At 34.8% G+C, this 27377-nt stretch overlaps 3 protein-coding genes and 1 long non-coding RNA gene across 5 annotated transcripts; 1 reads left to right on the forward strand and 3 right to left on the reverse strand.

Moving 5' to 3' along the window:
• Positions 1-5280: 5280 nt before the first annotated feature.
• LOC132852177 (DELTA-sagatoxin-Srs1a-like) lies at positions 5281-8081 on the reverse strand. The gene is made up of 3 exons (XM_060879252.1): positions 7969-8081; positions 7531-7691; positions 5281-6645 (listed from the first exon to the last, which is right to left on the reverse strand). The coding sequence occupies exons 2-3, from the start codon at positions 7686-7688 to the stop codon at positions 6234-6236; spliced, it is 570 nt and encodes a 189-aa protein (XP_060735235.1). The 5' UTR covers positions 7689-7691; positions 7969-8081; the 3' UTR covers positions 5281-6233.
• A 41-nt stretch (positions 8082-8122) lies between these two features.
• Positions 8123-14413, forward strand: LOC132852080 (uncharacterized). Its single transcript, XR_009649098.1, has 2 exons — positions 8123-8235; positions 13641-14413. It is a non-coding gene; the product is annotated as an uncharacterized LOC132852080 (long non-coding RNA).
• Positions 14414-15940: 1527 nt separating this feature from the next.
• LOC132852163 (deep-sea actinoporin Cjtox I-like) lies at positions 15941-21006 on the reverse strand. Of its 2 annotated transcripts, XM_060879231.1 has the most exons (4): positions 20851-20953; positions 18852-18930; positions 18431-18564; positions 15941-17464 (listed from the first exon to the last, which is right to left on the reverse strand). In XM_060879231.1, exons 3-4 carry the CDS (start codon positions 18559-18561, stop codon positions 17059-17061), a joined length of 537 nt encoding a protein of 178 aa, XP_060735214.1. In that variant the 5' UTR covers positions 18562-18564; positions 18852-18930; positions 20851-20953; the 3' UTR covers positions 15941-17058. The 2 variants fall into 2 exon arrangements, with proteins under 2 accessions (XP_060735214.1, XP_060735213.1); XM_060879230.1 differs by lacking the exon at positions 18852-18930 and having other exon boundaries at positions 20851-21006.
• Positions 21007-21468: 462 nt separating this feature from the next.
• On the reverse strand, positions 21469-25371 carry LOC132852142 (uncharacterized). The gene is made up of 4 exons (XM_060879199.1): positions 25107-25371; positions 23838-23879; positions 23380-23540; positions 21469-22410 (listed from the first exon to the last, which is right to left on the reverse strand). The coding sequence occupies exons 1-4, from the start codon at positions 25179-25181 to the stop codon at positions 21999-22001; spliced, it is 690 nt and encodes a 229-aa protein (XP_060735182.1). The 5' UTR covers positions 25182-25371; the 3' UTR covers positions 21469-21998.
• Between the last annotated feature and the right edge of the window lie 2006 nt (positions 25372-27377).

The following is a 27377-nucleotide window of genomic DNA, read 5'->3' on the forward strand; positions in this document are numbered from 1 at the left end:
TGCACGCGCAGTCAGAGCTGGAGGAATTTATCTATAACGTTAATTGGTGGAAAGCTGCAAAGATGGCAACCAAAAGCAGTGAAATTTCACTATTCTTATAACCAGAGTTGATAGCACAAACAAAATATTAATGCAAACAATCCATTCAATACTAAATAAAAATAACATTGATTGATTTATTGATTTGGTCTTTGTCTTGTGAATATTTTTTTATTAGTGACTGCATTCATTGGACACACTGTTTGTAGAGAATGCACACATACATGAACTGATTTGATTCAAGACTGGCATCATGCATAAAATTTTGGTGTAAACAGCGTCTGGATTAACCGCAGTAAGGTTGATATATTGTCATCACAGACTCATTTTTAAGTGTCTAGAACATGTTCTTATGTCGAGATAAAAAGAAAAATTGTAATAATTATTTTAGTTAAAAAAATGACAACTAATAAAATAATAAAAGGGTGGGGGACATTCGAATAAACATTAATTTATTAAATGTCACTAATGTTAATGTTATTTTTAACCCATTTCATAAATAAATAATTATATTTGGAATCAATTATTTGATGTAATTTCAACTGTATTAGAAGAATTACAAGTCTAACTGTACTGGTTATAATTAAATTGAATATAAACTGAAATCATTTTCACTCACCTTGACTTTCATTTTCACTCACCTTGGACTCAACTACTAGCTGAGCTAGTAGTTCTGTCCATTTTCTGGTTTCATGAGAAGAACACAATAATAAAGTATTTTAAACTTTAGAAAACTACAGAAAATAAATGTATTTTTTTTCATTGTCATTGAAACAATATTAACTACTTGGTTAAGATAGATAGATAGATAGATAGATAGATAGATAGATAGATAGATAGATAGATAGATAGATAGATAGATAGATAGATAGATAGATAGATAGATAGATAGATAGATAGATAGATAGAAGTTTAAAGTCTGCAACACACCCCAGTGTCAGCGATATTAACACGTTCTGGAACAAGGACATGTGCTATAAACCTGCAGTGAATACACAATATCTGATAACATGCAGAAGGAAGTGATCGTGTATTTTTCTCAGAATTACTCATATATATAATACACTTCTCTATTTAATAGAAATAAATAAAACAGCAGTGTAATAATTTGTGTGAGTGTGTGTGTGTGAGTACATAACCAGAGTTAAAAAAAAAAAAAAAAAATATATATATATATATATATATATATATATATATATATATATATATATATATATATATATTTTTTTTTTTTTTTTTTTTTTTAACTCTGGTTATGTCTGTTGTACTTCCCTACATGCTCCTTTATTCATATATCTCCACTCCCACACCCAGTTAACACTTACAGTTACACACATATACACACACATAGTCTGTGTTGCTCCCTCTTCCTGACCCCCCTCCTCCCAATCATGTGTGAGTATTGATGGTGTATCATTGAGGATGGCTTCAGACAAAGAAGGTCAGTGCATTCATGACTGTTGGAATTTAAAGAGAGATGACCAAGAAGGGTGTAATTCTGATGTATTATTTTGAGTGGAGGTAGACAAGTTTTCCATGGAGATGTACTCTATTAGTAAATTTTTCCAAGTTGTAATGTGTATGGTGTTCCTTGATTTCCAGTTCATGGGGATAGTTTTCTTGGTGATAGTTAGAGCCACTAGGAGAAATTGACTGTTTGTACTGTTTAAATTGATTATGGTTATGTCACCTAATATACAGAGGGAGGGAGACAGCGGGATGTGACAACCCACAAGGTTGGATAGTAAGTCAGTAACGTTTTCCCAGAATTTTTGAACTTAGGTGCAAAGCATGTAAACATTCCTAGTACTGAGTATGAAGGCATTTGTAAGGTGCAATACATATAGCAAATGTATGACAGTAGTGCAAAAGACTGTAATGAATAAAGTGTAACAGTGTCAGATTTGTACAGACAGTTAAAGTGTCTTGTGTGCCATGAAGAAGTGTGTAGTGAGCTGTACATTTTTTTTAAATTTCAGGAGTAGATGGAAGAGGGGGAAGGTGATGGACAGAGTTGAACGTCCTGACAGCATCACGGGTGAAGCTGTTCAAGAGTCTTGTGGAGCAAGCATGGAGCCTCCGGTACCTTCTCCCTGAAGGCTTACTTACTTACTTTATTGATTGATTGATTGATGGGGGGTCACAGTGACTTAGTGGTTAGCACGTTCGCCTCACACCTCCAGGGTTGGGGGTTCGATTCCCACCTCCGCCTTGTGTATGTGGAGTTTGCATGTTCTCCCTGTGCCTTGGGGGTTTCCTCTGGGTACTCCGGTTTCCTCCCCCGGTCCAAAGACTTGCATGGTAGGTTGATTGGCATCTCTGGAAAAATTGTCCGTAGTGTGTGAGTGTGTGCCCTGCGATGGGTTGGCACTCCATCCAGGTTGTATCCTGCCTTGATGCAATGACCCCCGTGACCCGAGAATAGTTCGGATAAGCGGTAGAAAATTAATGAATGAATGAATGATTGATTGATTGATTGATTGATTGATCCTGGAGGACATTCAAGCATACACTAGCAAACATACAGAGAAATAAGATTCCAAAACAAACACGGTAACATAGTTAAAAAAAAAAGTAACCCTAGTAAACATAGTAGCCCTAAGTTACAGGAAGTATTGACTATATAAGGTAAATGGCCTGCCAAAAGGGACACAGAAAGACAGAAAAATGGAACATGACTTAAACATAATTTAGACAAACATAAAAGTAAGTTATGTGATGACATATGCTTCTGGGTCAAAACAGAAGCATGAATTTACTTTAAAAATGTGTTTCCGTTTCTTAGTGTTTGATTCATTGTAGAAGGAAGCTGTTGTAGCACCGATAACCATCTACGCCAATGACCATCTACAATGTACTGTAAAACTTAGAAAAGGAATATTTCAGAAGTAAGAATTCACTGTAAGAATCCACAAGCCATGCCACTGTCACTGAGATCACATTTTCCCCATTCTGATATTGGAGTTGAACATTAACTGAAGCTATAGACCTGTATCTACAAGATGTTAGACATTTTGCCCCGCCACATGATTGGCTGACTGCATGAATGTTCCTAATAAAGTGACCATTGAGTGTATTTGTTTATTTTAACCGTGAGTCTAAAACCCTTTTCTTGGTTAAACTGGCGCAAGTATGTTAGTGATGTTCATTTCATTATCTACAGAATAGGGTTGAAGATTTTAGGCATGTCAGTGCTTTTGATTTAAAGTTTTGTATGCACTGATTTTAGACCATCGGGTTCAAAACTAAACATACAATAGAAAAGGAATGTTTTGCACACTAACATAAACTCATAGCCCACATTATATTTTATTTAGCAAAACACACACGTTCACCAAGAGTGTGCAATGGACATATGATCCACTAGAGGGCAGAATTTAACTTTACATATACTTTTTCCTACAAAGCTCAGATATTCATATTCAGACAGCCTACAATATGTAAATGAGGGATTTCCAACTTGACAACTTTGTGAAATGCTGCCTGTTTACTCACTGTGGAATTTATCTAGTTATTATTAAATAATCAGAGCTGACTTTTAGTTATGGTATTTAGCATATACTGTATGATGTTATAACCTTGCTACATTATTAAGGCCCACAAAAACAAAATATTATGCATATGCTTTTGCTTTTTGTTTGTTAAAAAGAGGCACAGTTTTGTTAATGCATATATATGATTTTATTTGTGTTTCAGGCCTTAATTTAAGGGTTTTTTTTGAGCTGGTTTTGTTTGTATGCATTATATAAACAGCCTAAAGAATAAAGTAGGTAATGGTTGGAAGGGGTGCAGTCTGTTCTCCACTACAAGTATTTTTCAGGAGGATGTCCTGAAGTTTTTGGAATCCCTTTTTCCAGGAAAAGGTCTCCAGTCTCTTCGTTGAAATAAGGGTGGATTTCATGGCTGCTAAGTTTCAAGAGACAATTGGATTTTTTTTTTTTTTTTTTTCCTTCAACCATGGGATTTATCTATTTTTCCTGGATTATTCATATTTCTACAAGGGCTGAGTGAGGCCCTGACTAAGGACTAACAAAAGACAGTCAGGTAAGTGGTGAACAATTGGTATTTGTATTTACTGTCCTAATATATGCATCTGTACTTAATCCAGTTGTGTGTAATTCAGTCGTGTCCTTTTCTGGCCTACTAACCAAAGTTTTCTATTTAAAACACAGTACTTGAGTGCCTGAACTTTAGTGTAACTGAAGGTCTAAGGATTCATTGAGACAGACTTGTTACAATGTGTGCAATTTACCAAATATACAGAAAATAATAATAATAATAATAATAATAATAATAATAATAATAATAATAATAATAATAATAATAATAAAAACCTGCTTATTTCTTTCAAATGCTGCATAATAAACATTGAGTTTAGAAAATCCAGAAACTTGTGGTTTGAAGCTCAAAGTTTGCTAGATGGCACTGTTTCACCATCCAGACTGCATTTTTAAAGACCTGATGTTTATTTTTCCTCACTCATGTTCTGAAATAATTATTCTGTCACTCCACAGGCTGAACTCTGAATGATACATCCTGCTCAATTTAGATTAAATCATCACTTTTGCTCCGTTCCATAGAAAGGTTTTAAAAAGTTAAGTGATATGATGTCCTTTAGGTAAGACAAGACAAGAGTAAATAAGATTTTTCTGACCCAGAAGACATTTTTGGAAAAACTATCATTTGAAAACGGTTTTCATTATTCCACCAAATCAGACTGTTAAGTAATGCTGCTATATTTTACAGACCCATTTATTTGCGCTGTAAAAAGTCAGTGGCTTTTTTATGGAGTTTAATTTTTCCACAGAAGTGCTTTTGTGTTTTTGAATGTAGTTTGTTCAACTGCAAATGAGAAAGAAATGATGACAGTTGATGCATTTACAATGTTGTTGGATCTGGATTGACTCCTGTTTCAGGCTCTAACACAACCCAATTAGACTTAAGAAGCAGTGTTAATCAGTGCATCAGCAGAATTAGGAGCATTGAGAACAGAGAAATATTCAGTCCTTCAGTTCGTAGGATAAACTAACAGACTAATGAGGGTTGTTTAGTTTTTTCAAAGCCACATTAGAGTATAATGTGGTTGTTTCCTGTGAATATCTGTTATGACTTTTGGTTTCAGATTTACAAAGTGTAAAGTCTGCAACGCTCCCCAGTGTCAGAGATAAATACGCTCTGTGTGAACATATTTATGTGCCATAAATCTGCAGTGAATACACAATATCTGATAACATGCAGAAGGATTGTACATAATAGTGTATTTTTTTCTCAGAATTACTCATATCTATAACACACTTCTCTATACACAACTCAAAGTGCTATACATAAAATCAAACAAAGAAACATTCACATACAGAAACAGCCAACATAGACAGGCCCAACACTCAGGGAGGGCAATAAAAACACAGATTACCATAAAAAAACAAACAAATAAACAAAATGATCAAACAAAACAGACATTCTATTAATTACTGGATTGTTTAAATGCTTTAACCAATTCCATTTTATTTTTCTAATCATGTAGTTGTAGTAAATTAAAAAAGTACAGAGACACTTCATCTAATTTTTAAACAATGAAGTAAAAATATACAAACAAATTGAAAAATTAAGTTTAAATGCTATGTACGGTGATGAAGTATGCACAAAAGACAACAAAAAAAGTCAATATGACAGCTATTAAAAACCAGATATTGTGTTTTAAGCGATGCTTGATGGGATTAAGTACTAAGCTTTGAAAGAATCATAATAATGAAAATTCATAGTATCAATATTTTTTACTTTAACAATCTTTCATTTTATCTAGAAAACTGCAAAAACTGCAAAAACATTACTGAAAGTAATAGAAAAAAATGTAAAGACAAATTCATATTTCTGCAGATATGTGCCTTAATCATCAACAGTGCTATAAACCTTTCTGAACTAGTGTTCATCCATCATTATATTTATGCAGAACGATAACATGGTCTTACATTCCCGCTGCTACTGAATCTGTGTTCATCTGCATTGAGTTTGTTATTTTTAATTCAGCTTTCCCTGGTATGATCCCTTTACTCTCTTTCCTTAATTGTCATGATTTGTTATATACTCAGACATATCATCAGTAGGAGTGCATTAGTTCATAGACATATTCAATCATCCTTCACTGACCCCCAGATGTTGAATCTGCTGTGTTTTGCTTATGTCTGTTTTGGTGATTACAAATCTCGAAATTCAACTTTCATTATTGATTTGCCTGCAGGGGACATTGTTCCCTTCACACAAATTCCTTGTCCAGAATACATGACTTCACTTCCTGTAGCCCTTTTCCTGGTGAATGTACCTGTCAGTTTATACATTTTATGAAGCAGATCAGAATCACATGAAACTTGGTTTTCATAAATACCAAGCGCTAAATAGTTTTTATACCGAATATAGTCATAAGGCACAGAGAACATTATAACAAGATCCCCGACAAAGTCCTCTTCATCTTTAAGGATCTCGTATGCCAGGACTCCAAAACAACCATGTGGTGAAAAGCGTGTTTTGGTAAAGGAGCAGGCTTCACTGGTCTTTCTTGCTACTGTAGGCTGAGGAGGATTAAGACAATATCCACTGCTAGTGTAGGTCCTAGTATAGAGATAATGAAGTAATAAGAATTGATCAGATTAAATAGTCAAATTATTAAATTCAAAATTCAAGCATAATAGTGCAAATACATTTTAAAACCACAAAGAAAGAAAGCCTAAAGAAAAAAGTGCTTGTAATATGTCTGATGCATATGGCAAACAAAATTGGAAATATTTTACAGTCGTGATCGGTTGGATCTGAAAGCCATCGTGACGCTTTAACTTCCCTCATAGAAGAAGGATGCCGCAGTGTTTACAACTGTGATAACGAGCACTTATGAGGATCAGATAAATGCTGGATTTTCCGAATGATGTGGATGGATTATTACGGATCCAGGTTTATGATTATTTGATTAATATGTGATTGTTATATTTCTTTCTTGTTTTCTCGTAAACTCTGCATAAGAACGTGTACTAGAGGCAGCAAATGCACAGTAACGCAGCATCATGCATGATTGCTTTCGCCTTTACTTTCGACCAGGGACCCAATGTTTAGTATGTAATGGATTATTGAAATGTTAAGCCTTTATTCTCATAAATTTTTGTCAATTGTTTTGTATTAACTTGTTGTTCTGTTGTGTAGGAGCTTACAGACTCTTACCTAAAAGCCATGTTCTTATGTCGAGATCAAAAGAAAAATTGTAAATTATTTGATTAAAAATGAAAATAATAAATTAATAAAAAAGGGGGGGCATTCAAACAAATCTTCAACAGTCATTATTAATTTATTTAATGTCACTAAGGTTAATGTTTTTTTAACCCTTTCAATAAATAAATTATTCTATTTGAAATAAATTATTTGATGTAATGTCAACTGTATTAGAGGTATCACAAGTTTAACTGTACTGTTTATATAATATAATAAACTGAAATCATTTTCACTCACCTTGGGTTTGATAAGGTGTACCTGTCTGTGAAATTAGTAATTTGAATGGACACATTTCTCATGGTACGTATACTGCGGGATATACTGTTAATGTTGGTGCCTCTCAAAGACTCCCCATTCTCAGTAAGAGGTGATGCTGAGCTAGTAATTCTGTCCATTGTCTGGTTTTACAGGAAAACACAAAAATAAAGTTTTGTCAACTTTAGAAATCTACAGAAAATAAATGCTTTTTTTTTTTCAAGAGCCATTTGTGACATCCAGTCAAAATACACCAGTACAACACACTAATCAATTAAACTATACAGTTCATATAACCAGTCATGAATTTATTTTGTATGTTCCTCATCCAACAATTCACAATTTATCTGTTTCAATGTAAAGATCATGTAGTGATTTTATTGATCATATTTCATTGTTGGAGGAGATAACAGCACTTACCTCTGTCGTGCTGATGTTCAGAAGTATTCACAGTCTTTCAGCTCGTACAGTAGGAGGAACTGAACGACTACTTAGGATTGTTTAGGTTTTTCAACTTCTGAGAATCACTTTGGTGTTTCCTCCGGATATCATGACTTTCGGTTTCACTTTTACATGTGCATGTGCAGACACACATTTGCCACACAAACCTGCAGTGAATAGACAATATCTGATAACATGCAGAAGGATTGCACATGGTATCGGAATCAGAAAGATCTTTATTGCCAGGTATGTTTTCACATATGAGGAATTTGTTGTAGTACAGAAGCTCCACAGTGTGAGGGGTTCAGAGTGATTGACTTTGCCCTTTTGCTCACTCTGGAGAAGTACAGATCTTGGAGAGTGGGGAGTGTTGTACCAATGGTTCGCTCAGCAGTCCGGACTACCCTCTGTAGTCTTCTGAGGTCAGATTTGGTAGCTGAGCTCACTGAAGTGCAGAGGATGGATTCGATGATGGCAGTGTAGAATTGTTTCAGCAGATCCTTTGGCAGGTTGAACTTCCTCAGTTGGCGAAGGAAGTACAACCACTGCTGAGCCTTTTTCACAATGGAATCAATGTGAATGTCCCACTTCATGTCCTGGGAGATTGTGGTTCCCAGGAATCTGAATGACACCACTGCTGAACAATGCTGTCCATGATGGTGAGTGGTGGGAGAGCAGGGGGGTTTCTCCTGAAGTCCACGTTGTTAAGACTGCACCAGACAGCCAGCTTTTCAACCTCCAGTCTGTAAGCAGACTCGTCACCATCCTGGATGAATCCGATCAGTGTGGTGTCATCTGCAAACTTCAGGAGCTTGACAGAGGGTTCATTAGAGGTGTAGTCGTTTGTGTACAATTTTGTTTAGTTTGTGTAGTTTATTTTTATCAGAATTACTCATATGTGCTATATGCAGAAGCAAACAAAGAAATATTCACATACAGAAACAGCCAACGCAGACAGGCCCAACACTCACAGAAGTCGAATAATAAAACAGATTACCATTTAAAAAAAAATAAAATAAAATAATTTATGGGGACGGTGTGAAGGAGCCAGTGTTGTAATGTAACGGAGTACAAATACTTCGTTACTGTACTTAAGTAGAAATTTTACGTGTCTGTACTTTACTTCGCTATTTAAATTTGTCAACTTTCACTTTTACTCCACTACATTTCCTAGTTAAAATGTATACTTTTACTTCGCTATATTTCCACTAAGCATTTTTGTTACTCGTTACTACAAAATAAAATCAGAAGAAATGTGTGCGACTGCAATAAGGGAGGTTTGTCGAATCACTGCTCCTAGATTGCATTACGCAGCTCCACACGCTCTATTTCAGTGTAATGTTGCTGAAGGAGCAGTGGCGGAGCCAGAGGGGTGTCCGGGGTGGCACTGAACACCCCTGACATCTGACCTTGATTTGATAGCATTGCAAGTTTGGTGCTGATTGACCTCTCATTTCACCTATCAAAAGAAGTCTCCGTTTGACGTTTGGTCGTGGCGCCGCTCAACATTTCAAATCCATCAATCAATGACAAGAAAGAGTTGAGAGGTAGAGAAGGATACTGTAACAGACTAATACTAAAACATCAGATTTTGGTAAGTTTTGAGATTAAACATCAGGATTTAGTTTTCCAGAAAAATATTTTGAAAGTTACGCCGCTATATAAATTGACGTTAGAAGCTATTAAAAGATTAATCAGACAAGAGAGATTGGTTCGTTGCCCAGTATAGCCATAATATACATTACGTTGACATTTGTGCTAGTTATACACATATAAAGCGCAGTGTCTGTGGATAAGTCTTTAACTGTTTAGCTAATATGAGGTAACTAGTTTTACAGCTGTCAGTGTTTAATGTTGTTATTAAACTATGTATCTGGTAATGTTACTCAAAAGATTAATGAAATTGCGGACAGCCTGTTAGCTATCATAAAGGTGATTAAAGTAGTCATTTATCCTGACAGTTGATTTTAAAGTGCAACTATTATAGTGGGATTTGTAGTTAAAGTTGAGTTTGAATTTAAAAAAATCTGTATTTGATGGTTAAATGTATTATATCCATGTGTCATATTTTTACATAGGGTCAATAAAAAAATTAAAAGAAAGGCAGAGATATCAGACTTCTTTTTAAAGAACAAACACATAGAGATCAGGTGCAAACAGACCCCAGCCCAGCCCCCAGGCCCTGCATCACCACAGTACCCCAGAGCAGCTTCCTGCCTGATGCTAGTAGTGAGATTTCACAAGAACCACCAACAGGTTTGAGAACCCACCAGGCAGTCAGTCAGTTAGTCACATGTCCAGTTCAGAATTTAAGTTTAGCTTGCTATAGATGGTTTCATCAGTTTAGGCTTTACATAAAAATGTAATTAGATGTTGATTTATGAGTGACATACACAAGATAAAATTATAACATAATATATTATAAATTATAAGATAGATTATGAGAGATATATTCTACCTCTAATGAGCAATTATACAGTAGGATTCATCCATGCTCCTTGTTAGGGTAATTTGTGTCATAGTCTGTGGACCCCCTAAAGTTGCCTTGGCCACCACCTAGCCACCCCATGTATAAAACTCTAGTTCCGCCACTGCAAAGGAGGAGAAAGCACAACTGAAACCGCCATGGAAGCACCTACTGGAGGACCTCCCGTTATCGTAGACAACCACCCCGATGATAGTGGTGAACTCGGTGAACAGGGTGAAGAAGATAATGTTATACACCCGTGGCCGTATTTGCAAGAAATGTTTCTGTACATTGGAATGAAAGATCTTTCCTACCGGATGAAGTGCCTCTTATGCCTACCGAAAATCACTGAAATTTTACTTTTACTTCAAATACTTAAGTACATTTAAGTACAGTATATATCAGATACTTTAAGACTTTTACTTGAGTAATATTCTAAAAGGTAACTTTCACTTCTACCAAAGTCTTTTTCTAGTATGATACTTGTACATTTACTCAACTATTGCTTTCTAGTACTTTATACAACACTGGTTAAGTCTAAGACAATAACGCAGAAAAGGCTTGGCCAGCACAATGGGAAAGTATTGAACATAGTGTTATAACCAAGAACCATCACTTTAGCTACATTTTCCCATTCATCTTTCATATCATGCCTTTAGGTACTTTTAGTGTGTTTCCTGATGTACATTTCATGATAAATGTACCCCAATACACACTCAATGCATCTCTAAAAATTCCACCATTGTCTTCTCCTTTCTCTGTGCTACCATTAGGTAGGACCATCTCAATTTCTACAAGACAATCATTGACAGATACTAAGCCATCCGTAAAAGCTGCATTAAGATTTTGGAATATGTTTCCCCTGCGAAGTCTTAACGTTGTGGTTTGTAACTGGTCTTGCACTCTCAGTGGGGTTCATTGGTAGAGTGGACCTAAAACTGCATATCTGCATATCCAAACTGAATTTCTTCATCAACTGAAATTGAGCTATGTATTACATTCATAGTGCCTGGTTCTATCAACACTACACCTACACTGTCGTCCAACAAAAAAGGTGAATCAGCAGTGGGACTGTTGTCCTCAGTTATGACAACAAGTTCTTGATTATCGCAATGCTTCCTCTTGTAGGCCCGCTTTTCTTGCAATTTTGACTTGAGGTTATCTGTTGCTTGACAATGCTTTTTAGACAATGGAGTGCAATTTCCTTCTAATGCAGCTACTTCTCTTCTGCAGTACTGTCTTATTGCTATCCGGTTTCCAAATCTGTGGACATATGTCAAAAGCTGTTCATCTGACATACTATTGACTGCATTGCAGTCAATCTAAAAGAAAGAGGAAAAAATAACGTTAATTTTTGCAAGATAATCAGCCAGCAAAAGCTTTATATATGTTTTAAAGGGTTAAAACCTGTAATTGACTTTCTTCTGTGGAACACAAAAGAAGATATTTTAAGAAATAATATTTAAGTAATATTTTAATCAGATGCTACTTTCATTTGTGCATTTAAAAGTAGCATGCAATTTTAAATAGTTATGCAATTTTATATAATTAATTAAAGACTTATTTGGTTAATGTTATTATTAAATAACTGTATACAATTTTATTCAGCCAAAGAATCTGCAGTTTTTACCTTCTCCTCTTGAAAAGTTGACACAGTACGGTCATCCAACTCTCTATATTTTAGAAAATTAAGGATTATAAATTATTTTTAAAAAATGAAGTTTAACACATTGTTTGTGGAGCTGTTGTCGTGCTTGTGGACTACAGATGTCTAAAATGAGGGAGGGGCTAAAAAACCGTGAGTACGGATTGCGAAAGCGTGCGCACGGTTTATGAATTTGTGGGTACTAGTTATGGGAAGTTCGGTTTCTTTTCCGTGAACCGGTTCTTTCGGACAGTTCGTTTTAATGAACCATTTCAATAATCCAGTTCACCAGTTCTTTTACGTCTTGACGTAATGACGTAAATTCCTTCATCCTACCGCTGCCGGCAGATATTAATACAATCAATTTAACACATTCGGAAAGTTCTTTGTAATCATAACTTTAGTTGAATACGTTTCTTACATTTAAGTTTTGCAACTAAAACACCCAGTACAGGCATTGATGTGCAAACGTGGATGTATTACGTGTCTTAAAGATATAAAGTTAATAAACTAATCTTCATCAACTTACAAAAACATACAAAAAAAGCATACTTTTAAAATGTTTCTTTTGCTCCATCGGTTGTTTCAAAAACTAATGCAACTGAGTTAAACACTAATACGTTGATAAGACATTAAATCATAACCATTTACATTTGTTGCTGTATCAGTTCAGTGATTCACGCATGCTCAGTATCAACAGCTCATTGGTTCTCATTATGCCGGACGCGTCCGAAAGAAACAGTTCTCAGTTCAGTGTTCTGATGATTCGCTGTATCAGTTCAGTGATTCAAGCATGCGCAGTATCAACAGCTCATCGGTTCTCGGATGCGTCTGAAAGAAACAGTTCTCAGTTCAGTGTACTGATGATTCGCTGTATCGGTTCAGTGATTCACGCATGCGCAGTATCAACAGCTCGAGCTCACAGTTCTCTCAGCACAACATGTCTCGGTTCAGTGTACAGGAGTTGCATATACTCTGGGATATTAGTTTATTTAGAGTCGGAGGGGCTGTCAGGCATGACCGAAAGTGAGTAACTTTAGTAACTTGTGGATCAGCAATGACTCAATACGCGAACTGTTTAGAACGAATCAGTCCGATTTGGTGAACTGGTTCATCCAGTTCACTAAAACGAAACGGTTCAAAAGAACGATTCGTTCATGAATTGGCCAACACTAGTGGGCACGGATTACAAAAACTGAGGGTACAGTTTACAAATCTGAGAGCATGGATTGTTAACTCGTGTGTACGGTTTATTAATCTGTGCGAACGATTTGTAAAACTGAGGGAACAGTTTAATAATCTGTGAGTACGGTTTATAAACTGAGGGGACGTATTACAAAACCGTGATCACGCATTTGTGGGTTTTCTTTTCTTTTCTCCAAGGGGTGACGAGGCGGGCTCCGTACAAAAGACTGTAATGTATAAAGTGCAACAGTGTCAGATTTTTACAGATAGTTAAAGTGTCTTGTGTGCCATGAAGAAGCTGATTATTTATTTATTTATTTATTTTATTTATTTATTTATTTATTTATTTTTCAGGAGTAGATGGAAGAGGGGGAAGGTGATGGACAGAGTTGAACATCCTGACAGCATAATGGATGAAGCTGTTTGAGAGTCTTGTGGAGCGAGCATGGAGCCTCCAGTAACTTCACCCTGAAGGCTTACTTACTTACATTGATTGATTGATTGATTGATCCTGGAGGACATTCAAGCATCCACTAGCAAACATACAGAGAAATAAGATTCCAAAACAAACACAGTAACATAGTAAAAAAAAAGTAACCCTAGTAACCATAGTAGCACTAAGTTACAGGACGTTTTGACTACTGTATATAAGGCAAATGGCATGCCAAAAGGGACAAAAGAGACAGAAAAATGGAACGTGACTAGAGACATAATATAGATAAACATAACTTACTTTTGTTTGTCTAAATTATGTGATGACATATGCTTCTGGGTCAAAACTGAAGCATGAATTTACTTTGAAAATGTGTTTCCTTTTCTTAGTGTTTGATTCATTGTAGAAGGAAGCTGTTGTAGCACCGATAACCATCTACACCAATGACCATCTACAATGTACTGTAAAACTTAGAAAAGGAATATTTCAGAAGTAAGAATTCACTGTAAGTATCCACAAGCCATGTCACTGTCACTGAGATCACATTTTCCCCATTCTGATATTGGAGTTGAACATTAACTGAAGCTATAGACCTGTATCTACAAGATGTTAGACATTTTGCCCCGCCACATGATTGGCTGACTGCATGAATGTTCCTAATAAAGTGACCATTGAGTGTATTTGTTTATTTTAACCGTGAGTCTAAAACCCCTTTTCTTGGTTAAACTGGCGCAAGTATGTTAGTGATGTTCATTTCATTATCTACAGAATAGGGTTGAAGATTTTAGGCATGTCAGTGCTTTTGATTTAAAGTTTTGTACGCACTGATTTTAGACCATCAGGTTCAAAACTAAACATACAATAGAAAAGGAATGTTTTGCACACTAACATAAACCCATAACCCACATTATATTTTATTTAGCAAAACACAGACGTTCACCAAAAGTTTGCAATGGACATATGATCCACTAGAGGGCAGAATTTAACTTTATATATACTTTTTCCTACAAAGCTCAGATATTCATATTCAGACAGCCTACAATATGTAAATGAGGGATTTCCAACTTGACGACTTTGTGAAATGCTGCCTGTTGTCTTTTCTTCACCTTTACTCACTGTGGAATTTATCTAGTTATTATTAAATAATCAGAGCTGACTTTTAGTTATGGTATTTAGCATATACTGATGTGTACATCAATTTACCAAATATACAGAAAATACTACTACTACTACTACTACTACTAATAATAATAATAATAATAATAATAATAATAATAATAACCTACTTATTTCTTTCAAATGCTGCATAATAAACATTTAGTTTGGAAAATCCAGAAAGAATCTGCACTGTTTCACCATCCAGACATTACATTTCCTCACTCATGTCCTCGAGGAACTATTCTGTCACTCCACAGGCTGAACTCTGAATGATACATCCTGCTCGGTTTAGATTAAAGTTTTTTCTAGATAATCAGTTTTGCTCCATTCCATAGAAAGGCTTTAAAAAGTTAAGTGATATGATGTCCTTTAGGTAAGACAAGACAAGAGTAAATAAGATTTTTCTGACCCTGAACACATTTTTGGAAAAACTATCATTTGAAAACGGTTTTCATTATTCCACCAAATCAGACTGTTAAGTAATGCTGCTATATTTTACAGACCCATTTAATTGCACTGTAAAAAGTCAGTGGCTTTTTTATGGAGTTTAATTTTTCCACAGAAGTGCTTTTTGTGTTTTTGAATGTAGTTTGTTCAACTGCAAATGAGAGAGAAATTATGACAGTTGATGCATTTGTTGGATCTGGATTGACTCCTTTTTCAGGCTCTAACACAACCCAATTAGACTTAAGAAGCAATGTAATTAAGTGCATCAGCAGAATTAGGAGCATTGAGAACAGAGAAATCACTCAAATGTGCAGGATAAGGCATACAGTACACTAGGACCAGGGCCAAGAACCTTTGAGTTAAAATAATGAAAACCTTTAAAAATTGAGAATTTGAACATTGATTCTCTTAAATGAATCAAAGTGTCAGTTCTGCAGCATGTTCTGTTTGCATTCTCACATACATATCAACACAAATAATATCTTTCATGTCTACTGTATGTTGATCATGTGTACAGTGTTTGCAGTTACAGTAATAATAAATACTTAAACAACTGTTAAGTATTCTGATCGTAGTTTATTATGCATAGCATATATTGAGAAATGACCGTAGTAGTAGTAGTCGTAGTGTATTAGTTCATAGGCATATCATCAGTTGTTATTCATAGTCAACACTTTACAATCCTGTCGTCTTTGACTGATCCCCTGATCTTGAATCTGCTTAAAATGTGCTATAAACCTGCAGTGAATACACAATATCTGATAACATGCAGAAGGATTGCACATGATAGTGCTTTTTTTCAGAATTACTCACATCTAAATTACACTTCTCTATACACAACTCAAAGTGCTATACATAAAATAAATATACAAGAAATATTCACATACAGAAAGCCAACACAGACAGGCACAACACTCACAGAAGGGCAATAATAAAACAGATTACCATAAAAAATATATGGAAAAAAACACTAATGATCAAACAAAAGAGACATTCTATTAATTACTGGATTGTTTAAATGCTTTAACAACCTCCATTTTTATTTGGGAAGACCTTCACTGTAAAATGAGACCATGAGTCTGAAAATGATTTTTAGTTAACTGAAACTTACAAATTTACACACTAAAGTTACAGATCCCCAAATCCTGGATCTTGATTTCCCTGTTTCAAGCTTGAACACAAGCTAATTCAACGGAGGACTGCTAATCAGTGCATTGCAGAATTAGAAGTGTTGAGAGCAGAGAAATCACTTAAATGTGCAGGATAAGGCATGCATTAGGACCAGGGCTGAGAACCTTTGAATTAAAATAATGAAAAACTTTGATAATAGAGAATTTGAACCCTGAGTCTCTTGAATGAATAAAGTGTCAGTCCTTCAGCATGTTTTGTTTGCATTCTCCCAGACATATCAACACAGAGCTATGGATATTTTCATAGCTACAGTATTTTGTTCATGTGTTTGCAGTGGTTGCAGTTCCAATAGTAATAAAATATTCAAACAAATGTAAATCATGTTGATATTGTGAATAATTTATGTATAGTTTATATGAACTATGCATATAGTTTATATGAGAAATGACTGTAGTAGTAATAGTCTATTTGTTTACAGTAGTCATACTGTATTATTTCACAGACAAACATATTATTAGTAGGAGTGTATTAGTATTCAATCCGTCACTGACCCCCTGATGTTGAATCTGCTGTGTTTTGCTCATGTCTGTCTAGTTTTGGTGATTACAAATCTCGAAATTCAACTTTTATTATTGCATTGCCTGCAGCGGACATTGTTCCCTTCACACAAATTCCTTGTCCACAATACATGACTTCACTTCCTTTAGCCCTTTCCCTGGTGAATGGACCTTTCATGTTATACATTTCATAAAACAGATCATCATTACATGAGACTTGGTTTTCAAAAATTCCAAGTGCTAAATAGTTTTCATACCAAATGTAAGGCACAGAAAACATTATGACAAGATCCCCGACAAAGTGCCCTTCATCATTAAGGATCTCGTATGCCAGGACTCCAACACAGCCACGTGCCGAAAAGTGTGTTTTGGTAAAGCTGCAGGCTTCACTGGTCTTTTTTGCTACTGTAGGCTGAGGAGGATTAAGACAATATCCACTGCTAGTGTAGGTCCTAGTATAGAGATAAAAAAGTGATAAGAATTGATCAGATTAAATAGTCAATTTATTAAATTAAAAATTCTAGCAAAATAGTGCAAATAAATTTTAAAACCATGAACAAAGGAAGACAGCCTGTGAAATCAGATGATGACTGTGAAATATTTCTAATATGTCTGATGCATGTGGCAAACAAAATTAGAAATATTTCACAGTCGTTATCTGATTGGTTGGATCTGAAAGCCGTCCTGACGCTTTAACTTCCCTCAAAGAACAAGGATGCTGCAGTGTTTACAACTGTGATAACGAGCACTTATGAGGATCAGATAAACGCTGGATTTTCCGAATGATGTGGATGGATTATGACGGATCCAGGTTTATTATTTTGTGCTGTCTTACCTTGATTATGGAAGGTCAGGTAAAGAATATGTGCACTAAATGAACGACCTGTGGTTGCAAAGCATTTGTTTTTATAGAAACATCGACTTTATATTTTCACACCCCTAAACATGACGCTGACCAAGACATACTGTGATTGGTTGTTTTACATGTCAATCAGACATCATGCATGATCGCATTCACTTTTACTTTTGACCAGGGACCCGATTTTTAATATAAAATGGATTATTCTGATGTTAATCCTTTATTCTCATAAATTTCCCTAATCAAAGTAAAAGCGAATGCGATCATCCATGTTGCTGCATTACTGCGCTTTTGCTGCCTCTAGTTCTTATGTCAAGATCAAAATAAAAACTGTAATAATTATTTTAGTGCAAAAATGAAAACTAATAAAATGATAAAAGGGTGGGGGGGAGCATTCAAACAAACAGTCATAATTAATTTATTTAATGTCACTAATGTTGGTTATTTTTATATTATAAATTATTATAGTTGGAATAAATTATTTGATGTAATTTCAGTATTATAAGTCTAACTGTACTGGTTAAAAAATATAATATAAACTGAAATCATTTTCACTCACCTTGGGTTTGATAAGGTGTAGCTGTCTGTGCAATTGGTAATTTGAATGGACACATTTCTCATGGTGCTTATACTGCTGGATATATTGTCAATGTTGTTGCCTCTCAAAGACAACCTATTCTCATTGACCATTGCCTGGTTTTATAAGAAAAACACAAAAGCAAACTAATGTCAAGTTTAGAAAACTACAGAAAATAAATGTTTTTTTTCATTGTTTTTTTTTATGGTAAACATAAGACGATAGATAGATAGATAGATAGATAGATAGATAGATAGATAGATAGATAGATAACTTTATTTATCCCAGAGGGAGACTGACATACTGTATATACTGTAAATATGCATTTATAGTTATTCCGTAAACATATCTGGACCTAAAATATAGGCCTGTCTAACTGATATATTTTAAGAGCCTCATAAACCTGTCACTGAGTCAGCATTTTCATTCAGTTATTACTTAGTCTTCTCTATTACACTGACCAGCCCAAACATGTACCGCACCTGGAACATCAGAAAATGAGCAATTACACATCATATATAAATATTGAACATACATTATACACAGGTTAACGGCCACTTTAATATTGACGTATGCGCTTAGACTGGTTAGTGCGCATGCGCCAGGCAGAGCTAGCGCGAAGTTGAATACATACAGTCGTAGTGTTGTTATTCTGCCTTCTAAGTTGAGCAAACCGATGTTTTTCTTTTCTTTTGTGATGGGAACCGAGTGTTTTTGTTTCTACTTCGCCTTTACTCCGTTTACATGTGTGTATGTTGGATGTGATTGCTGAAGAGGATCAAATACAAAGGCTTTTCGGGATAACTTGCTGTTTGCCTCGTGTTTATTCCTTTTTAAGCCACCTTGTTTTTCTCCGGGTCAAATCTAACACTCCGACCACGTTACAACAGGTTTACACATGTAAATAATGTTTGTTCTGCAATTGTTCTATAATGGTGTTCATAAAAGGTCAAAAAGACCTCCAGATTTGTGACTGTGTCACTAAGTTTGTTTTGTATTCACATTTTTATAATCTACCAGCTGCTATTGTGAGAAATGGGAATATCCAGCTGAGATCATGCATTTTTAGGTTGTGTTTGAAAATAAAATAACTTCAAGATGAGGGAGTGTTGACATTATATTGTTGTTATATTTGTTTTAAAAGAGATCTTATTGAGAAATCTGGGGATGCAGCAGTGACTACAACTGCGATAACGAGCGTTTATGAGGATCCGATAAGTGCTGGATTTTCCGAATGATGTGGATGGATTATGACGGATCGAGGTTTATTATTTTGTGCCATTTTACCTCGATTATCGAAGGTTAGGTAAAGAAAATGTGCACTAAATGAACGACCTGTGGTTGCACGGCGTCTGCTTTTATAGAAACATCGACTTTATATTTTCACGCCCCTAAACATGACGCTGCACAAGGCGAACTGTGATTGGTTGCTTTACATGTCAGTCTGACTTCCTTTTGGTGGTTTGTTTACACGAGATTAACCAACGCTGTGTTTCTGGTTACCAAGTGTTTAATATAAATTTAAAGACCAAATCAACATTACGTGTTTATAATTTTTCAAATATGATTATGTGATTAATATATGATCTATGGAAGGCCTAAGAGGACATGCATTTAGATTTTTTCTTTCTTGTTTTCTCGTTAACTCGACATAAGAACATGTTCTAGAGGCAGCAAAAGCACAGTAATGCAGCATCATGCATGATCACATTCACTTTTACTTTCGACCAGGGACCCCATTTTTAATATATAATGGATTATTGAGATGTTAAGCCTTTATTCTCATAAATTCTGCCAATTGTTTTGTATTAATTTGTTGTTCTGTTGTTCTGTTGTTCTGTACCTAAAAGCCGCGCCCATGCAATATACTGTACAGTACTGTATGTGCTTTCAGAAACAGCGTCTGGATTAACTGCAGTAAGGTCGCTATACTGTCATCACAGACTCATTATGTGTCGGACACTTTTATGTGGAAGTTGTCACCTGAGTCCTTGATCAAAGATAAAAGTAAAAGCGAATGTGATCATCCATGATGCTGCTTTACTGCGCTTTTGCTGCCTGTAGAACATGTTCTTATGTCGAGATCACAAGAAAAACTGATAATAATTTTAGTGCAAAAAAATCACATCTAATAAAATAATAAATAAGGAATGGGGCATTCGAATAAACATTCAACAGTAATTATTAATTAATTTAATGTCACTAATGTTAGTTATTTTCAACCCATCCCATAAATGAATTATTATATTTGTAATAAATTCTTTAATGTATTTTCAACTGTTATATTATTTTATTTGTATTGTATTAATCAAATAAACTATACAGTTCATAAAAAAAAAAATCATGAATTTATTTTGTATCTTAATCATTGTTTCATTGTTAGAGGAGCTAACAGCACTCACTTCTGTCCAGGTGGCATTTTCCTTACAGCAGCATGCACAGGCTGACCGACACCGACGCCCACAGCTGGTAAACATGCTAGATGGTGCTCAGAAATTTTCAGTCCTTCAGCTCATAGGATAAACTGACAGATTACTGAGTATTGTTCAGTTTTTTCAAAGCCATCGTAGGGGACTTCAGAGCATCACATGGGTGTATCCTCTGCATATCTGTTATGACTTTTGGTTTCAGTTTTACAAAGTGTAATGTCTGCAACACTCCCTGGAACACATGTATGTGCTACAAATCTGCAGTGATAACACAATATCTGATAACATGCAGAAGGATTGCACATGATAGTGTATTTTTCCCAGAATTACTCATATTGCACTCAAAGAAAGGCAATAAAAACAGATTACCGTATAAAAAAATAAATAAATAAATGATCAATAAAAACAGAAATTCTATTAATTACTGGATTGTTTAAATGCTTTAACCACCTCTATTTTATTTTCGTAATCATCTAGTCATAGTAAATAAAATAAAAAAGTACAGACACTTAACCTAATTTTTTCTTTATTGTCTGTACAATAAAGTACAATTATACAAAACAATTTGAAAATTTTTAAGTTTAAATGGTATGTACGGTGATGAAATATGCACAAAAGACAACAAAAAAAGTCAGTGTGACAGCTATTAAAACCAGATTTTGTGTTTTAAGCTTTGATGGGATTAAGTACTAAGTTTTGAAAGAATCATAATAATGAAACAATTCTTAGTATTAATATTTTCTACTTTAACAACCTTTCACTTAAACTAGAAAGCTGTAAACTGCATTAATTTTATTACTGAAAGTAGTAGTGGGTGAAAAAAAATGTACAGACAAATTAATTCTTCAGCAGATATGTGCCTTAATCAACAGTGTTCATGTGCACAGTGTTTGAAGCTCCAATAGAAATAAATACTTAAATGAATGTAAATCATGTTGCTATTTTGATTAATTTATGTATAGCTTATATTGAGAAATGACTGTAGTAGTAATAGTCTATTAGTTTACAGTAGTCATACTGTATTATTTCATAAACAGACATTATTAGTAGGAGTGTATTAGTTTATAGACATATTCAATCATCCTTCACTGACCCCCCTGATGTCTGTCTAGTTTTGGTGATTACAAATCTCGAAATTCAACTTTTATTATTGCATTGCCTGCAGGGGACATTGTTCCCTTCACACAAGTTCCTTGTCCACAATACATGACTTCACTTCCTTTAGCCCTTTCCCTGGTGAATGTACCTTTCATGTTATACATTTCATAAAACAGATCATCATTACATGAGACATGGTTTTCAATAATTCCAAGCGCGAAATAGTTTTCATACAAATTGTAGTCAAAAGGCACAGAAAACATTATGACAAGTTCCCCGACAAAGTGCTCTTCATCTTTAAGGATCTTGTATGCCAGGACTCCAACACAACCACGTGCTGAAAAGTGTGTTTTGGTAAAGCTGCAGGCTTCACTGGTCTTTCTTGCTACAGTAGGCTGAGGAGGATTAAGACAATATCCACTGCTAGTGTAGGTCCTAGTATAGAGATAATAAAGTAATAAGAATTGATCAAATTAAATAGTCAAATTGTTAAATTAATAATTCTAGCATAATAGTGCAAATAAATTGTAAAATCACAAACAAAGAAAGACAGACTAATGAAAAAAGTGCTTGTAATATGTCTGATGCATGTGGCAAACAAAGTTAGAAATATTTCACAGTCGTCATCTGATTGGTTGGATCTGAAAGCCGTCCTGACGCTTTAACTTCCCTCGTAGAAGAAGGATGCTGCAGTGACTACAACTGTGATAACGAGCACTTATGAGGATCAGATAAACGCTGGCTTTTCCAAATAATGTGAATGGATTATTACGGATCCAGGTTGATTATTTTGTGACATCTTACCTCGATTATGGAAGGCTATGTAAAGAAAATGTGCACTAAATGAATGATCTGTGGTTGCACGGCGTTTGTTTTTATAGAAACATTGACTTTATATTTTCACGCCAATAAACATGATGCTGACCAAGACAAACTGTGATTGGTTGTTTTACATGTCAGTCAGACATCATGCATGATCGCATTCGCTTTTACTTTTGACCAGGGACCCCATTTTTAATATATAATGGATTATTGAGATGTTAATCCTTTATTCTCGTAAATGTCAATGATCAAAGTAAAAGCGATTGTGATAATCCATGATGCTGCTTTACTGCGCTTTTGCTGCCTCTAGTTCTTATGTCAAGATCAAAATAAAAACCATAATAATTATTTTAGTGCAAAAATGAAAACTAATAAAATGATAAAAGGGTGGGGGCATTCAAACAAACATTCAACAGTCTTTATTAATTTATTTAATGTCACTAATGGTAATGTTATTTTTAAACCATTCCAAAAATTAATTATTATACTTGGAATAAATTATTTGATGTAATTTCAACTGCATTACAAGTCTAACTGTACTGATTATAAAATGTACTATAAACTGAAATCATTTTCACTCACCTTGGGTTTGATAAGGTGTAGCTGTCTGTGAAATTGGTAATTTGAATGGACACATTTCTCATGGTGCCTATACTGTGGGATATACTGTCAATGTTGGTGCCTCTCAAAGACAACCCATACTCAATAAGAGGTGATGCTGAGCTAGTAGTACTGACTAATGCCTGGTTTATTGGGAAAAACACAAAAATATTGTATTGTCAACTTAGAAAACTACAGAAAAGTTTGTTCATTCTTATTGAAATAATGTTAAATACTTGGTTAACATAAGACGGACGGTAGGTAGGTAGGTAGGTTTATCCCAGAGGGACACTGACATACTGTATATACTGTAAATTTACATTTATAATTATTCTGTAAACATATCTGTACCTAAAATATAGGCCTGTATAATTGATTTGTTTTAAGAGCCTTATAAACCTCAGTCACTGAGTCAGTATTTTCATTCAGTTATTACTTACAGTTTTCTCTATTACACTGACCAGCCCAAACATGTACGGCATCTGGAACATCAGAAAATGAGCAATTACACATCATATATAAATATTGAACATAGATTATACACAGGTTTACACATGTACACATGTAAATAATGTTTGTGCTGCAATTGTTCTATAATGATGTTCATAAAAGGTCAAAAAGTCCTCCAGATTTGTGACTGTGACACTCAGTTTGTTTTTTATTCACATTTCTAAATAACTTCAATATGAGGGAGTGTTGACATGATTTTGTTGTTATATTTGAGATCTTAATGAGAAAGCTAGTGATTTTTTTTTGAACAGATATTAAAGACTGTCCTGCCCTTAAGTCAGGAGAGCAGAGACTCACCACCCATAGAAGAAGGATGCAGCAGTGTCTTTATAGAAACATCAACTTTATATTTTCACGCCCCTAAACATGACGATGACCAGGATGAACTGTGATTGGTTGCTTTACCTGTCAGTCAAATTTCCTCTTTTGTAGTTTGTTTATACGAGACTAACCAAGTGACTGTTCCCAAGTGTTTGATATAATTTTACAGACCAAATCAATGTCACATGTTTATTATTTTTCAAATATGATTGTGATTAATATGTGATCTATGGAACAACTAAGAAGCCATGCATTTAGATATTTTCTTTCTTGTTTTCTTGTTAACATAAGAACATGTTCTAGAGGCAGCAAAAGCACAGTAATGCAGCATCATGAATATTCACATTCACATTCTGTTGAACATTTTGTTGAACAACATGTTATGTCGAGATCACAAGAAAAACTTTAATAATTATTTAATAGCAAAAAATGACAACTAATAAAATAATTTAAAAAAGGGGGAGGGGCATTGGAATAAACATTCAACAGTTTATTAATTATTAATTTATTTAATGTCACTAATGTTAGTTATTTTCAACCCATTCCATAAATGAATTATTATATTTGTAATAAATTATTTAATGTATTTTCAGTTGTGTTAGATTATTTTATTTGTATTAGGTTAGGTTAGGTCAACTTTATTATCCCCGAGGGGCAATTTGTTTCACAGCCAGCAGAATCCATACAATCCCAAACACACAACAACAAACAGTACAGAGTATTGTATTAATCAATTAAACTATACAATTCATAAAACCAATCATGAATTTATTTTGTATCTTAATCATCCCACAATCCACAGTTTCAGTTTCAATGTAAAGATCATGCAGTGTTTTTATTGATCATATTTCATTGTTAGAGGAGCTAACAGCACTTACCTCTGTCATGCTGGCATTTTCCTTACAACAGCATGCACAGGCTGACCGACACCGACGCCCACAGCTGGTAAACATGCTAGATGGTGCTCAGAAATATTCAGTCCTTCAGCTCGTAGGATAAACTGACAGATTAATGAGGATTGTTCAGTTTTTGCAAAGCCACATTAGGGGATTTAGGAGTATAACGGGGGTGTATCCCATGGATATCTGTTTTGGTTTTACTTTTGGACGGTATTACTTTTGGTTTCAGTTTTACAAAGTTTACAGTCTGCAATACTCCCCAGTGTCAGCGATAATAATATGCTCTGGAACACGGACATGTGCTATAAACCTGCAGTGAATACACAATATCTGATAACATGCAGAAGGAAGTGATCGTGTATTTTTCTCAGAATTACTCATACTGTATCTATAACACACTTCTCTATACACAACTCAAAGTGCTATACATAAAATCAAACAAAGAAATATTCACATACAGAAACAGCCAACACAGACAGGCTCAACACTCACAGAAGGGCAATAAAAACACACATTACCATAAAAATATATATAAAAAAACAAAACAAATAAACAAAATGATCAAACAAAACAGATATTCTATTAATTACTGGATTGTTTAAATGTTTTAACCACCTTCATTGTAATCATGTAGGTGGTAGTCAATGTTTAAATTATATTTAAGGTGATAAACACAAAAGACAACATTAAAGGAAGCAGATGGGCTTCAAATAGGCTAGAGGAGCTGACAAACATCAGGTGTGACTTATTAACTAGGATAGATAGATACTATAGATAGATAGATAGATAGATAGATAGATAGATAGATAGATAGATAGATAGATAGATAGATAGATAGATAGATATTTACTTACTTCAAGGTTCAAGGTTCTTTATTGTCAATGCCACCATATGGTCAGACATACAGAGGAATCAAAATACTGTTTCTCGAATCAAGTGTTTAAATTAGCAATATAATGTAGAGAGTTTGTATAACAATATGAACAGTCAGTGCAATATATTTTTTTTATAGATAATAGAAATAAAACAGCAGTGTAAAAAAAAATAGACATATATAAACCGAGTGAATATATGTAAATCAGAATGAAAAACATCTGAGTCAATGTAAACAGTGAATTTGTAAGGTGCGAATATTCATCCAAATGTATGCAAACATTCTGAGTACTGAGTGGACATTCTAGCATCCATTAGCTTTCATATAGAGAAATAAGATTCCAAAACAAACACAGTAACATAGTAAAAAAAAATGTAACCCTAGTAACCATAGTAGCACTAAGTTACAGGACATTTTGACTATATAAGGCAAATGGCCTGCCAAAAGGGACAAAGAAAGACAGAAAAATGGAACATGACTAAAGACATAATTTAGACAAACTTAAGCATAATTTAGACAAACATAAAATTAAGTTATGTGATGACATATGCTTCTGGGTCAAAACTGAAGCATGAATTTACTTTGTAAAAATGTTTCCTTTTCTTAGTGTTTGATTCTTATAGAAGGAAGCTGTTGTAAAGTAGCACCGATGATCAAAGTGAAACAATCTACAATGTACTGTAAAACTTAGAAAAGGAATCTTTTTTGCAGATCTGTATCTGCAAGATGTTAGACATTTTGCCACTGCCACATGATTGGCTGACTGCATGAATGTTCCTAATAAAGTGATCATTGAGTGTATATGTTTATTTTAACTGTGAGTCTAAAACCCTTTTTCTTGGTTAAACTGCAGCAAGTATGTTAGTGATGTTCATTTCATTATCTACAGAATAGGGTAGGGGGCACGGTGGCTTAGTGGTTAGTACGTTCGCCTCACACCTCCAGGGTTGGGGTTCGATTCTCACCTCCACCTTGTGTGTGTGGAGTTTGCATGTTCTCCAGTCCAAAGACATGCATTGTAGGTTGATTGGCATCCAATTGTCCCTAGTGTGTGAATGAGTGAATGAGTGTGTGTGTGTGTGTGTGCCCTGCGATGGGTTGGCACTCCGTCCAGGGTGTATCCTGCCTTGATGCCCAATGACGCCTGAGATGACCCGATGCCCAATGACACCCCCGTGACCCGAGGTAGTTCGGATAAGCGGTAGAAGATGAATGAATAGGGTTGAAGGTTTTAGGCATGTCAGTGCTTTTGATTTAAAGTTTTGTATGCACTGATTTTAGACCATCAGGTTCAAAACTAAACATACAATAGAAAAGGAATGTTTTGCACACTAACATAAACTCATAGCCCACATTATATTTTATTTAGCAAAACA

This window comes from Tachysurus vachellii, chromosome 10 (genome assembly GCF_030014155.1).
Source record: "Tachysurus vachellii isolate PV-2020 chromosome 10, HZAU_Pvac_v1, whole genome shotgun sequence".
Lineage (NCBI taxonomy): Eukaryota > Metazoa > Chordata > Actinopteri > Siluriformes > Bagridae > Tachysurus > Tachysurus vachellii.